The following is a 14,080-nucleotide window of genomic DNA, read 5'->3' on the forward strand; positions in this document are numbered from 1 at the left end:
TTTGAAAAGTTGATATTTATTAATTTAATTAATTTAATTGAAATGTAGAAAAGGCCCGATGTTTTTATTATGGATTTGAAGATCATGTACTTTTAGAATTATTGAAGTGGCACAATTTTTTCCGTGTTGTGATTTTTTTTTTGTTGAATGTAAAAACATATCAAGGGAAGTCACTGTGAGAAAGAAACAGCTTCGGTGAAAACTATGCATTTTTTGCCTTTTCATTCATAATGATATTCATATGTTGTTTTTCTCATGTTATCACAAAGAAGATATTCCATTAGGACAAGGTTCCTTCATATCTATTCAATATACACTTGTTAAAAAACTGTAAAGATGTTTTATTTTTACACAGATATTTTCATTTCACAAATAATGTTTGATGTATGGTATTAATCATGTTCTATATACATGAAACTTGCAAGATTTTTTTCCAGTTGGTGCTTATTAATCTATGTCAAATAAGAATACAAAGTACATAGTATTTAATCATAAACTTCTGTATTAAACAGCATTTATAATATTAAATATTTTTTTTAAAAACCTGGGTATTTGTTGAAGCAGTGATATTTTCGAGCTTTCAAATGCTTGCTTAAATTTTTCACTTTCTTTACAATGAAACATTGTTACTTGGTACTCTAGGTGGACCAGTTTTGATAAGCATAAAAAATCTTCAGTCTTTCACTGGATTTTACCAACAGATGGATTGCGGAAAAAATAAAATGATAGTTAACACAAGTAGTGCCAGTAGCTGAATTATAGAGAACTTGTAGCTTTTGAAAAAATTAATTTTCATAGATTTCCAGTTTTATACTCTATTTTATACAAGGCTAGATTTTTGCATAAATTTTCTCTCTTTTTTATGTACACATTTAAACCATACAGAGATGATTGTCTACTAAGCAGAGAAATTGCTAACGATTTCTGTCCTGTTCATTGGATGGTAAAAGCTTCACAGTATTGCTGTATTTTTGTGTGTATGTGTGTGTTGCCTGTCGAGATCACTTTGTCCATTATTTATCTGTCTTCCTGTCTATCTGTCAAGGGAAATTCTTCAACAGGATTAAACTTCTCTGTGAAATTTTATAAAATATACATCAACATCAGTGACAGTATACAAACTGTTCTGAATACATTTGAACTCTGTGTAGTTGTTATTCCTGACCAGTTCATTTACATGACTGTCTCCAAATGTTTTAAATTATATACTGAAATAAATAAATACCTGCATAATTTTTTATCATCAAATTCAATCAAATACAAAACTTTATTTAATTCGAAAAAAATGAATTCTTCAGATTATTTTTAGAAAACTAAAAATATGCAAGTAAAGCATCAATGATCAACTGTTCATTTTAGCAACCACTCGAAAGTTTGTTTTTTTACCCATGCCATCATTCTGTTACATAGGGTAACCATTCTGATAGTAGTTTGCCTACCGTACATGTACATGTCTGTAAATGTTTCGCTTTTTATTCTGTTTTACACAACTGAGTGCTGTGGCCTGTGAACTTAGTATAAAAATTCAGATATAATTTTCTGTCATATGGTACTCCAGGCTTCACATATATGTTGAATTGTTCTAAACATTGTGGTTAAATTTTTTACGAATAATTTTCTTCTAAAAATAGGTATATTTGTATGGAGATTTATGGGATAAACATATTCAAAATATGACCATTTGTGGTATACAAACTTTCTTTATACAAATCAATCATTGAAGTCTACATTTTGAATGAGACAAAAAGTTATCATATAAACATGCACAGCTTACAGCTTGGAATATGTATTTTTTCATAAAACATTTTAAATATCAGTGCTACATTTTTTTTAATTGCATTTGTGTCTTTGATCTAGTCATATTTATTTCATTTCCTCACTTTGAAATTAACATTTGATCTTCTTCACAAATTCTATTAACATAATCATTCTGTGAGATGTCTTCAACATGGCAGAAAATCATTCCATTTTGCTGCGATTTCTTTGCAGTTTTGTTATTTAATTGTTATAAAATGGTTAGAAAAGTATATTTTAATGGTCATGCACAGTTAACTCCAGAGCTTTGTAGAAAAGAAAACATCATGCAGCATAAATTGTTCAAAATAAATAAATCAGAAAAATACAAATTTGTGTCTGTGTTTCTTTTGGCTTCCTGGAAATTCTTTTAAGGGAACAAGAATTGAGTTCATTGGGTATCAACATATTTTCTTGACCGTGGAGTTTGACATACCTTTGCAAAACTTTACCTTATTCTGAGTTTTGACCATAACTTCTGAACAGTCGCAGCTAGGGGTTTTGTATATAGTTTTTGCCCTGTCCATCATCCGTCTGTCAAACTCTCTGTCTGTTGATACTGTTTTCCCACAAAGTCTTGAAGCTTGACCTTAACTTTTGATCGTTGGAACTGTGCAGCTTTAATATATAATGTGTTTATTCCTTGTGACAATACCTTTCATAGAGTACGAATGTATTCGACCTCTTGACCATGAACTTGGTGTTTTGGGCCCCCCCCCCCAAAAAAAAATCATCGAATTTAAACCTTGGCCATAACTTTTGTATAATTGATGATAGGGCTTTTAAACTTCACATGATTATGTACATATGTATTTATTGTAAAGACCTTTTCTTGGGTGTAAATATCTTTGTCCTTGGGTCCTTGACCTTAGAGTTTGACACACTTTATATAAAACTTATAAAAAGTTATAACCTAGGTCATAACTTTGAACAATTGGAACTAAGACTGTCAAATTTCAACAGGCTATATTATCTGTGACAAAGCCCAACTTTCGATACCAACAATTTATGATCTTGACCTTAGAGTCTGATTGATGAATTGTTTATTGTTAACATCCCTCTCCAGAATTTTTCACTAATATGGACACTCCATCACTTGCCGGTGGAGAGCTGCAAATTTTGTCCTATGCTTAGCAAAGAGGGCCATTAAGTAGTGAGAGATCCTTTTCGTGTCAACTTCTATTGCAACATGGGACCTTGGTTTATACGGTCTCATCTAAAGGACCGGTCTTCATGTCCTACAGTGGAATTCGAACCTGTGACTTAAGGATCAACTCCTTACTTCACAACTCTAGAGCAGACGCTCTAACCACTCTCAGGCACTCTGCCACGAGGCTGATATCTTAGAGCTTGGCTTAGTTTTTTTTTTTTTTATTAACCTTTTCCAAAATTCTTGACCATGCAGTAATAAGGCTTTTATATTTCACATAATTAGTTCTCTTGACATGACCTTCATTGGATACCAAAAATTTTGAGCAGTTTAAATTGAACATGGAGTATGAGTTTTAATAAAATTCCATAACCTTGATAATAACATCTGAACACTTGGTGCTAGGAATTGTATAATTCACATGTGTATTTTTTGGTTACAGGACCTAGCCCCAGACATTAATAATTTTGACCTTTTAACCTTTAAGTTCAGCCAACTTTTGAACTTCGGTCCTAATTGACCACAACATAATTTCATATCTCTTAATATACCTCATAAATGCTTAAAAAAAAGAGAAAAGACTCGATCAAAGGTTAATTACGTTTAATAAAAAAAACAATATGAAGTTCATGGGTGTGTCACTTTCTTTAAATCTAAAACCATTGGAAACACTTCATTATCCTATCAATTAATTGCCTCCCCTTGTCTGCCAAAACCTGAAATGAAATATATTCTTCTATAAATAAAAACAATATATGTAGGCTATGTCAGGAAAAAATATGCATGAAATGAATGAATGATTTGTATTATCTATATCTTAATTGTACCTTTAATGTACTTGAAACCATTCTCTTTTCTGTCGTACTCGTCTTTTCTTCCGTTTTCTTTAAATTCTTAGACTAAATTGTAAGAAGAGAAGTTTGAATGCGACACAAAATAAGAATTTGTTATACTCAATTCTTATTATAAAATTTTTAATTCTTATTATTTACAGAAGTTTACACTTAAAGTCTGGTGTAAAGACTGTCTACATCAGCTATAGCAATGCACATGTAAAATATAAGTGTGTCCTTACCAATAGTTCATTGTGGATATTTTTCAGCAGACCTGTATGCCTTTTCTTGGCCTCATTTCTTTCCTATAAAGAAAAAAATTACGGTCACTATAATGTTTTTAAATATAATATTTTCTGATCATGAAAACTACTGCACTTTGCATACATCTAGGATCTACCGAGTATTTATAGAGAAATTCGTTGTTTTCTTACCAGTATTTCTCTGTATGTACCCAGGATCAATGTATTAGTCGTTTGTTTCAACTCAATATTCTTCTGCAAAGAAAAAAAAAACAACATGGCTTGATATTAGATGTTTAAAAATCTTATTTTCTTTTTTTTTTATAAAAATATTTGTATACTTGTCTGTTTGAGTGTGATTTCTTACCATAAGTATCTTATGTTTGTATTTCAAGATTTTTTGTGGATCTCTCCCTTGAGTCCTTTCCTTTTCTTTTCCTTTAGCATTGAAGACTTTCTGTAATAAAACAAATGGCACATAATTCTACTTAAATAATGGATTTTTGATTTTAAAAAGTGTGTGTTTATCACGCACTGATCATATTTCTATATGGATATTATTCTAAATATGCTTACCAACAATTCCTCATGCACCTGGTCTAATTTCAGCTGGTGTTTCCTTTTGTCTTCAATTTCCCTCTGCAAATCAACATGAACACGTTTTTATATACAAATGGAAAAGGTCTAGGAGGCTTTTTTAACTAACAAATTTTAAAAGTGCGTAATTCTTTTTTCTTACCATTCGTTTTTTGTGCGTGTGCTTTAGCATTATTTGAGGATCCCGTTTTTTCGCTGCTATCTTTGTCTGCAAACAAATAATATTGTCTTTTTAGCATCTCCATTAAAAAACATTTTAAAGTTTCTACTTATTCCAAATCTTTACGATATGAAAATCTTGTTTAGCAAGATGTATAAATGTTGAGATTACTGTACTTCAATCAAAATACCTCTTGTTTCTCTTCCTTTGGAACCACCACATCAGCCCAGTTATAGGCAAACCTTAAAATTTTCATCTTTTCATCCTTAAAAAAAAGTTAGGTTGATAGAGAAAAAAATCGGTGCATGCAATTCCATGATCAGTATCATTTTTTTGTTTTAAATTTCATGATCTTTAAATTGAAAAGCCTATATATACATACATGCACGATTATGTTTATAACACATGAAATAACTAGGATATGATGCATATAAAAATAAAGGGTTCTTCATTATTGAAAGAATAATTTATTAGATCCAGATTTTTTTATGAGAATAAACTGTAGATGAATTAATTCTAGTATTAAATATATAATAATAGTATAGATGATACATTGTATACACAATGCAATTTTCATATAAAGGTAAGAACTAGGGGGTCTCTTTTACAGATTGTGGATTAAACAAAAAATCTTACCACACTCTTCACCGCCTCCTCGCCAAAATCTAACACTTCGTTGTAATCTATTTCAAATGCCATTCTGAAATTTATAAGAAAAATCACAACTCGTAAATATTTATTGTTATGATCAAAAATTAAAAGTAAACACAATACTAGTAATTTAATTGTGATAAAATGTGGACATGAAATAGAACTTTGATACATATAAATGCTTATCAAAATACTTGTAAATGGCTACATGCTGTTTCTTAATATTAATACCCCCCCCTTTTAGCATTTGTCTAAGTCTAAGAATTATTCGCTGGATACTGAACGTGTTTACTAAATGCAGATTTAAAAGTTGCATGAGAGTTATATATATTTTAATATAAAGAATTTGGCTCCTATGTGCTATTCAGATAGAGAGTCAGACCGTGCGGTGTGCTAATGTCTTGCACTTTTTCAATATCTATACATGTATGCATATTGGAGAAATGCACTGAAAATACTCAAATCAAATTAATAAATCGCCAGCATTGCCAGCAGGTCCTCCCCCGAGAAAAAGAGACAGTGGTATTATTCAACCGTGAGTAAACCAATTCGTATATTTGCTGCATTCTTCAAATTTGTAATACTCACATTGTACACCTTTCTTTTGTTTTGGTTGCAAACAAATGTTATTGTGATGTCACAAGGTCATCGTCAAAGACCCTCTGAGACGTTACGTTATTATGACGTCATGATAAATATTATAATTGCCTATATACGGCCTACATAAATCAGTTTAAAAACATAATTTTAAGGGGATTTATCTTTTAAAAAGTATCTTATTATTAAGTATTTAATAACCTCAATTCGCCAGTATTTGTTCGAGTTTAAAATGCAATTTTTAAATAATAAACTAGTAGAAATCGATTTTGCATATAAACACTTACCTTCTCGTCTTGTTGCAAAGCAATTGTATTATGACGTCATGTCATTGTGTCATCGTCAAAAACCTTTGGAGCGCCACCATGTCATGACGTAGCAATGGTTCAATTGTTGGGGAGTGCTGATGTTTTTTTTTTCATTTCCTACAGAAGAGAATATTTATTTTCAAGTTGATAAAAATAATGCTGTATAATTTAATTGGGCCTGAAGGAAGCTTTGGTCGCAGGTTGATGTCCCTATTCTTCCGTCTATCTTTCTAAGAAAATTTGCTATGTACATAAAATAAGTAAATTACAGACTTGTGAAAAGTTTGGAAGGCATTGTTGCTGGTTAACATTTTCTTCTAAAGATAACCTGTGAAATTTTTAACAAACTGGTTTTCAACAAGTAAACTTAAATTCAACTTGTAGATGACCAATGAGAAAGAAAAAAAAATTAATAACAAGTTCCATCTTTAATCCAGCTTTTGTTTATAACGTCACAAAGCCTTGTCTTTAATTCATCGCTAGAAATGGTTGTGTAAATGTTTTCAAGTGCCATATATGTTTTTATGCTTTTCAGTTGCTTTTTTAAATGATATTATTACAATACTGGTAGGCCTAAGTAGGACAAGAAAATTATAAATCTATACTTTCGGAGTTGCAAAAACAACTGATTTGTTGACCTTTGATAACCATTTTCTGTTTCTGAGCAAGTGCAATTGAACATATACATTTTCCTCCATTAGTTTATTTTGCTTTATTATATACTAGTATAATTCCGCAGATCCTTTAGAGGCTGTATTATACTCAAGTGACTGTGTGTAATAACCCCCCCCCCCCCCAACACAAAACAAACATATATACATAGGAGTAAATTTTGTTTAGTAACAGAGGGGGGACTCTTTTCTAAAGATATCTATAGCCTTAATTCATTTTTGAACGAATTCATTGAAAAAGGCCCCTCCCCCTTAAATTTAACTCATTGACTTAACCAACAATGATTCCATGTTTGAGCTACTTTTTATTTCTAGATATATATGTTAATTTAAATATCTATGGACATTGCCTATTAAAGTAAAGCATTTAGCTTTTTAGCATAAAACATATCTGAGTATTTTTTCTGAGAAAAAAAAATCATCACGTTCCTTTCAAAATTTAACGTTACCTATGATTGAGTGAATATAGAGAAAATGAAAATCATTTTCGATCTCCCCTAGGCCTATGTTGCAAATATTAGAAAATCTTTACAAATTTATCTGTTGGTATTGACCAATGCCTTAATTCCTTTTTCTATGGCAAGATTATGTGCACTAAATCTCAACCTGCTAATAATTGATCTCTCTGTTCGCTCTTTCATATATCACTGTATCCATAGCGCTTGAAATTATCAAAAAAACAACTTGGTAAAATTTTAGTTTTGATGAATTATGAGTCTTTGCATATTCCTCTTGTAAGCATTAATCGGATATACTTTGATAAAATTTTATGTTAACTATAAGAAACAATTTTCTTGAATTTTCTTTCATAATCAAATCAAAGCGAATTAATGAGAAATGACTAATGACCCCCTTAAAGATCATTTCAAATAAGCAACAACTTGATTCAGTTGTTTACCAGCCATTCGGAAGTTACAGTATCTAATAATAATTTATATGTTGCTTTTTTCAAATAGTTTTGAGGTAGCGCAAAATAGACCAAAGAAATGCCATATTTCAGAGGCAGTACCGAAAAGTTGGAAGACCATAAGTAAATGTTTAATTATAAACATTTTAAAATTGTTGCAAAAATGCAAGTAAATTAGAAATTAAATTCATGGTGATGGGGTTCTTTTTTAATATTCGACAGAAACAATGGGGGGGGCTTTAAAAACCGTAAATAAAGATGATTTTAACAAAATAACTCGGCAAAAGATTTTTCCCTACAAGGGTAGGATGGTTGCTCCCCCCTCAAATGAAAAGTCTATTTCTTTTAATGCGTGTACGCCGCCCGTGTACACTGATACATTTATTATTCTTTGTATCTGACACCCTGTGGTCTTTCTTCACACGTGTAATCTTTCAGACGCGTCGGGACGATTAACTCAATTCTTACGGCTTGAAAACAAGTGCGCCGTATGGAAATAATCTCATCTTTTCCTTCATCTCACTGACAGTTTACTGAATTTAAAATCAAAGTAAATTTTTGAATGTTTATATTTGTAAAGGATTTTCTAAAGAATCAATCTAAAATGTATTTTTAGGTATTAATCATGAGACGCGGAAGGATTTATTCAAACGAGGTCAAAGGGGGCAGGGTTGTCTAAAGTTTGATTATACAGCGCGGGCTATTGGACAGAATCTGTAATATACCCTGGATTATATCACATCATTTCACATTTTTAAAAGGTAAGTTAAAATCTGGACGTGAATTTGTATTTTTTACCTACGATTGATAAAATATTCTTTTCGGGAAAATGCGATATTCGTATATCGATTTTTGAACCCTTGTTCGAGGTAGCATCACGCCGGCATTGTTTGTTTCGTTTTTTAAACCAGGAACGCAGGATGTTTAAAATTTTCAGGAAGCATCCTCCAAAAGAGAGTGAGGAGAGAAGTCAGTTGAAGAAGGAGTTATTCGGATACCGGCGGGTGAGTTTATTTATCTATGTAGGCAGCCATGTTGCACATTTTCTTTTGAATGGCTGAAGGATGAGTCATAATCACTCGACCGTACAAAAATAGTGTGCAGCATCCTCGGATTTGTCTTTGCATTTAGTTAAATGTTAATTGTTCGTAATGAAACAATAAAATTAAATGGATGCTGAGAGTACAAAGGACTTGTTTGTGGCTTTATTGTCTATAGACCCTAAATGTTGAATGTGAATAACGCACCTGTTGCATGATTAAATTTATATCACAAAAATAGATTGTTAGGAATCTACAGTACATGGTATAAATATTGGCAGTTAGATCTATTCTATAGATCTTTTTTATGAGTTTTATCTGTTTTATTAAAGTATTTGTTTTATTTTAATTCTGTTTTCAAAAATCCTTATGATATGAAAATGCATCTATTTATCAATATGTTGCATATCTTCATCATCTTGGAATGTGGTTTTTATTGTCTATCCATAAAATTTTGTTGAAATTGTCTCATTTAAAATGCATTCTTGTACACCCCCATATAAGCTTACTTTGAACATTATCAACATAACAAGATTTATATAAACATTCCTTCCTAAAGAGGAGTGTCATCTGTTCTCTATGGCATTATTAATAATTCATCCGTGAAACAAGGACACTTGTTTATGAAAACCCCTCCATAGATTGGGATAAACATATTCAAGAATGTATCCATTGATAAAACACTGAAATATCTGGAACTCAGTAACATTTTATAACGTTGGAAGCCGATTCAATTAGTCTTTGATAATTTTTGCCACTGAATCTTATGTTCTAAACTCTTAAATCAGTTTTGCTTAGATTGTCCCAAAAAGCAATCTAGTAGCTTCAACAGATCCTTATGAAAATAACATTATTTGTGCAATGATTCTAATTTAAATAGAATAGGAAGCAGAGAAAAATAACCATGATAAGAGTGGCAAAAGAACACAGAATATGACATTTAACTTCATGATTAATTAGCCCCTGGGATGATTTTTTTGCCCACATCATTTGAAATTCTGGGACTCTGTTGGTGTATCTGAAGAAACAAATTTTTGATCTTTTGACCTTGACATCGGAGTTTTTACTTTGAAAAACTTTTGTCAAGTCTTTTGAACAGTTTATAATTGGTGTTACGACTTTCGTATTTCACATTTGTATTTTTTGTGATAAGATCTCTCTTGGTATACTTCTAAATATTTTTGTCTTGACCTTTGACTTTACAATTCAAAAACTACCGGGTAACCATAACTGATGAGCTAGCTAATATATAAATGTGACATCAGTGTTTCAAAAGAAAACCTATCTTCTCTTGTCTTTGACATTGTTCAGTTCGGAAAATCCCACCTAATCACAGCATCACAGACACGCATAATATAATTCCAACAGCAATGAAAACAGGTGTTGCATTAAGCATTTGACTGGATCGTAATCACGTAGGTTTTACAAATGTTACTTATAGATTTTCTCCATGTATTATACATAATAACTGGAAAATGGCTTGCAAATATGTTGGTATAATGATATAGCCTGGGCATTCATCAGAGCTATGCATAGTGATGGAGTAAATGTTCAGAGAGATAGATCTACGGTAGAATAATACAGTCATCATGTAAGAATAATGTAGAGAAAATGAAAGGCTTTATTTAAAATCTGTTGTTTTTTGTTTCAGTGTCTTGATCATGGATTTCCAAGTAAACCATCATGTATGGCCTATGATCCAAAGCTGAAACTGCTGGCCATTGGAACTAAAACTGGAAGAATCAAAATGTATCCTTTCCAAATTATTCAAAATATTTCACATGAGTGGGGGTAATTGTATGTCTGTGGTGAAAGCATACATGTAATAAGTTGAAGCTTTATCATCATGTTCATTCTTTTTAATATTGTTAAATGAAAAATATTTTTGAAAGTTTGTTTAAACTTTAAATTACACATTTCAAAGGGTTTTGCTAGATACATAATGTTATAATTTTCCATTGCATAAAATATGAGAAATGAAGGAGGGGTATTTCAAGGGATTGTGTAAAATTGGCAGTTAGAGACTGGTAGTGATGTATTTCATATTTACATCATAAGCTGTTGTGTACAGTTACTTTATAAATCACTGAACAATTTCTGTGGACACAACAGATGTTGTTTCAGAGGATTGGATTACTGTGTATGTAGTAATATGGGGTATTGTGCACAATGGGAGATTACTCTTGCAATCACACCTCCAAGTAAGTTATCCCCCCTGACCTCTTTAGCCAGACCTGTTGCAATGAGGTAATCCTCTCAATTACTGATCATTATTGAATGTGATCTAATTATCAGGACTGGCCAGATTTAAATCTCTGAGCTCTGTTACCTCTCCATAAGTCATTGATCTCAATCTTTTTGTCCTCCAATTTACTGACAGATTTCGGTCTGTTTGTGAAAAAGAAATAGATGTTTGTTTTCTGTTGTTAGTTAGATAATAAAGATCAGAACCGAGGCAGAAAAAATAGGTCATCCATTAAAGACCTGCCTGGCCTATGAATCTTTTTTAAAAGTAGAGTATTCTCAAGTTATGAATTCAAAGATGTGACATATTTTTTTAACAAGAATTTAAAGTATTTCGCACACAGAGCTAACCATTTAACAATGGTAGGAGAACGTTAAGTTCAATTCATGTTTGTTGTTAAATTTTGGACACCCAATACTTTGCTTTGGAATAAACATGATAAATATTGCTTCGAAGATGATGATTTATTATGGCTGTTTTCAAAATTCATAAAGCTGATTTTGTGCATACTGTCAATTTTAAGTACATGACATAATCAAAGTACTGAGACAGTACTGAAAGACGTGGTCAAAATAATCTTCATGCTAGATTTCACAAATGTGATTTTTTTAACGAGTTTTAATAACAACTTTATTTTTTCATTAACACACTAAAAACAAAAATATGAATAATATACATTCACATTTTTCATTTAATTTGATTTGAAGTAGAAATTTTAATAATTGCTCAGTCTGGAAACCTTTCTGAACTGCTCTGAATTTCATCAGGTAGGAACTAATAATTTTTCCGGAAGTAAACAATGGATGATGCGTACACAGTCATAATAATACGCAGGATAGTACTTTGCTGTTATTTACAGTTAATATTTTCAGTTTTATAATCAAAATACTTTATTTTGTTAGACAAAGGTTCATATCAATTTCTTCAGTTTGATACAAAATGTTTATGTTTTTAAGATTTAATTCATGTGTTATCACCACGGCTTCATAAAAATTAAAGGCTCTCCTTGTCAAATATAAAATACAAATAGAAAGGCAGGTGTTAAAATGGCTATATCATGCAAATAAACTGGTTTGTAGGGAATATTAAGTAAAAGATTAACTCTATTGACCTAAACTTGACTCATCCCCCCTCCCCAGTGTGGGCAGCAGAGGTTAGTCACAGGTAGACTTACTGGTTAGGAAAGTACAGGTGAATCAGAAATCAGTGATTCCCATCAGAAACAGTCACACACCTACAGCCGCTCTGTGTATTGATTCTCCAAGACTTGACAAGTGATTAATCTTTTACTACTTCTGATAACTAAAAGGTTGCAAAGCAGGCTAAATTAAAACTGCAGAATTCTCAAGGGGGTCCTGATTTGTTTGTCACAGTTCTTGTTTTGTAGTTGTACTGACTTGTACACAAAAGATGACAGAATCTTGTTTAATATTATTAAGCAAACATTTGTTTATTTAAAGGGTTCTTTTTTTAATGGCATAGATATTCGTGATATTTGTTGCATTTTATGAAATTATATGATTCATTTCCTTAACCCTGGCCCAGAGTTGGCGCCCCTGGTGTGGAGTGGTCAGTAGAACTGAGATCAGATGTATCGGTCAATCAGCTGTTCTTCTTACCAGAGCAGGTCAGACATTCATTCTGAACTAAAAAAAAAAAATAATAAATTTGATAAATGTGCAATTCCAGACACAATTATAGTAAAAAAAAAAATTCAATACCATACATTTTTCTTTGAAAATAAATATAATGTTCTATTATAATCCACTAGCATTTTGAACAAAATTTGCTGATTGCATATATATACACTAGGGCTGTCATGGTTCCAAAATTTTTTGGGTCTGTTCTGATTTTTTAAGGTTCGGTTTCGGGTTTTTCGGTTCGGGTAGGTAATGGAATAAAAGCTCATGATTTGTATTATTTTCAACAACAAAAAGAATATTTTTATTTAATCTTAGAAATGGCAACATTATAAGAAGTTTAAAGTAGTTTCTTAGAAAACAATTGTACCAAATTATTTAAATCACCTTATAATAGTAATATTCTAACAAATCTCTCGTTTTTGACGCCATTTTTGTAGTAAAAACTTCTGTACTATACAAATCAGAACCGAACGGAATTCCAGAAAAACGGAACCGTACCCGACCCGAATTAATTGTTCCGCGGTTCCGGGTCATTTCGGGTACCCGTGACAGCCCTAATATACACATAGTTAGTTTCATGGGTTCATATGATTTATTTCATTGTAGGGCCGTTTGTTGTCTTTATGCAGTGACAACACTGTGTACCTCTGGGAGATTAACCATACAGGGGGGAGATCATTGTTGGAACAGAAGAAAGAGTACACCTTCAGTGTGGATGAAAGGTAAATTGTCTACAGTTAGCCAAGTACTGCAAGTCAGATAGGCAGAGGGAAGTATCAATCAATGGTAAAAATTATTACGCTCAGAAAGTTCTATCTCTGCTTCAGTAGAAACGATATGTAACAAAAATATTATTTCCTGAATATTACACATTCAGTCAACAATTTCAATGAATAAGAGAATAATTTCATATCGGAAGGAAAAGGAAACAGTTTCATAACAATCAGCCTTTCTTTTCCTTTTTACTGTCATGCATCAAAGAGATTTGCATATGAGAAGGCAAAATATGCTTGGGTTTATAAATTATTTTATATTAAGGAAAAGATTCTCTGAAAATCTCTCCAAGTGTGACAGCTGATATTGATGTTTGAAGCCCCAGAGCAAATTCATGCATAGAAATATTTTTGACACTGAGTAAAAATTTTTACAACAATATTAATGAAGTGTAAATTCATTGAAATTAGGCAACATGTGGTTTTAAAAAGGTGCTGATTAGAGAAATGCAAACCACATCTGCAGTGG

At 31.6% G+C, this 14,080-nt stretch overlaps 2 protein-coding genes and 1 long non-coding RNA gene across 3 annotated transcripts in view; 1 reads left to right on the top strand and 2 right to left on the bottom strand.

Moving 5' to 3' along the window:
• Window positions 1-14,080, top strand: part of LOC134241969 (LLGL scribble cell polarity complex component 2-like) — a 45,213-nt gene that overhangs the window by 15,884 nt on the left and 15,249 nt on the right. Inside the window, 4 exon segments of the mRNA XM_062723990.1 lie at window positions 7,072-7,085; window positions 10,602-10,699; window positions 12,741-12,822; window positions 13,445-13,560. Coding sequence (XP_062579974.1) covers window positions 7,072-7,085; window positions 10,602-10,699; window positions 12,741-12,822; window positions 13,445-13,560 — 310 coding nt within the window.
• On the bottom strand, window positions 3,576-4,088 carry LOC134241975 (uncharacterized). The gene is made up of 3 exons (XR_009986774.1): window positions 4,020-4,088; window positions 3,772-3,837; window positions 3,576-3,660 (listed from the first exon to the last, which is right to left on the bottom strand). It is a non-coding gene; the product is annotated as an uncharacterized LOC134241975 (long non-coding RNA).
• LOC134241971 (uncharacterized) lies at window positions 4,185-6,035 on the bottom strand. Its single transcript, XM_062723991.1, has 7 exons — window positions 6,016-6,035; window positions 5,413-5,476; window positions 4,967-5,041; window positions 4,759-4,824; window positions 4,596-4,658; window positions 4,387-4,476; window positions 4,185-4,274 (listed from the first exon to the last, which is right to left on the bottom strand). Exons 2-7 carry the CDS (start codon window positions 5,473-5,475, stop codon window positions 4,185-4,187), a joined length of 447 nt encoding a protein of 148 aa, XP_062579975.1. The 5' UTR covers window position 5,476; window positions 6,016-6,035.

The sequence above is a fragment of the Saccostrea cucullata genome, unplaced genomic scaffold (assembly GCF_032062105.1).
Source record: "Saccostrea cucullata isolate Sc308-1 unplaced genomic scaffold, CSIRO_AGI_Scuc_v1 ctg438, whole genome shotgun sequence".
Lineage (NCBI taxonomy): Eukaryota > Metazoa > Mollusca > Bivalvia > Ostreida > Ostreidae > Saccostrea > Saccostrea cuccullata.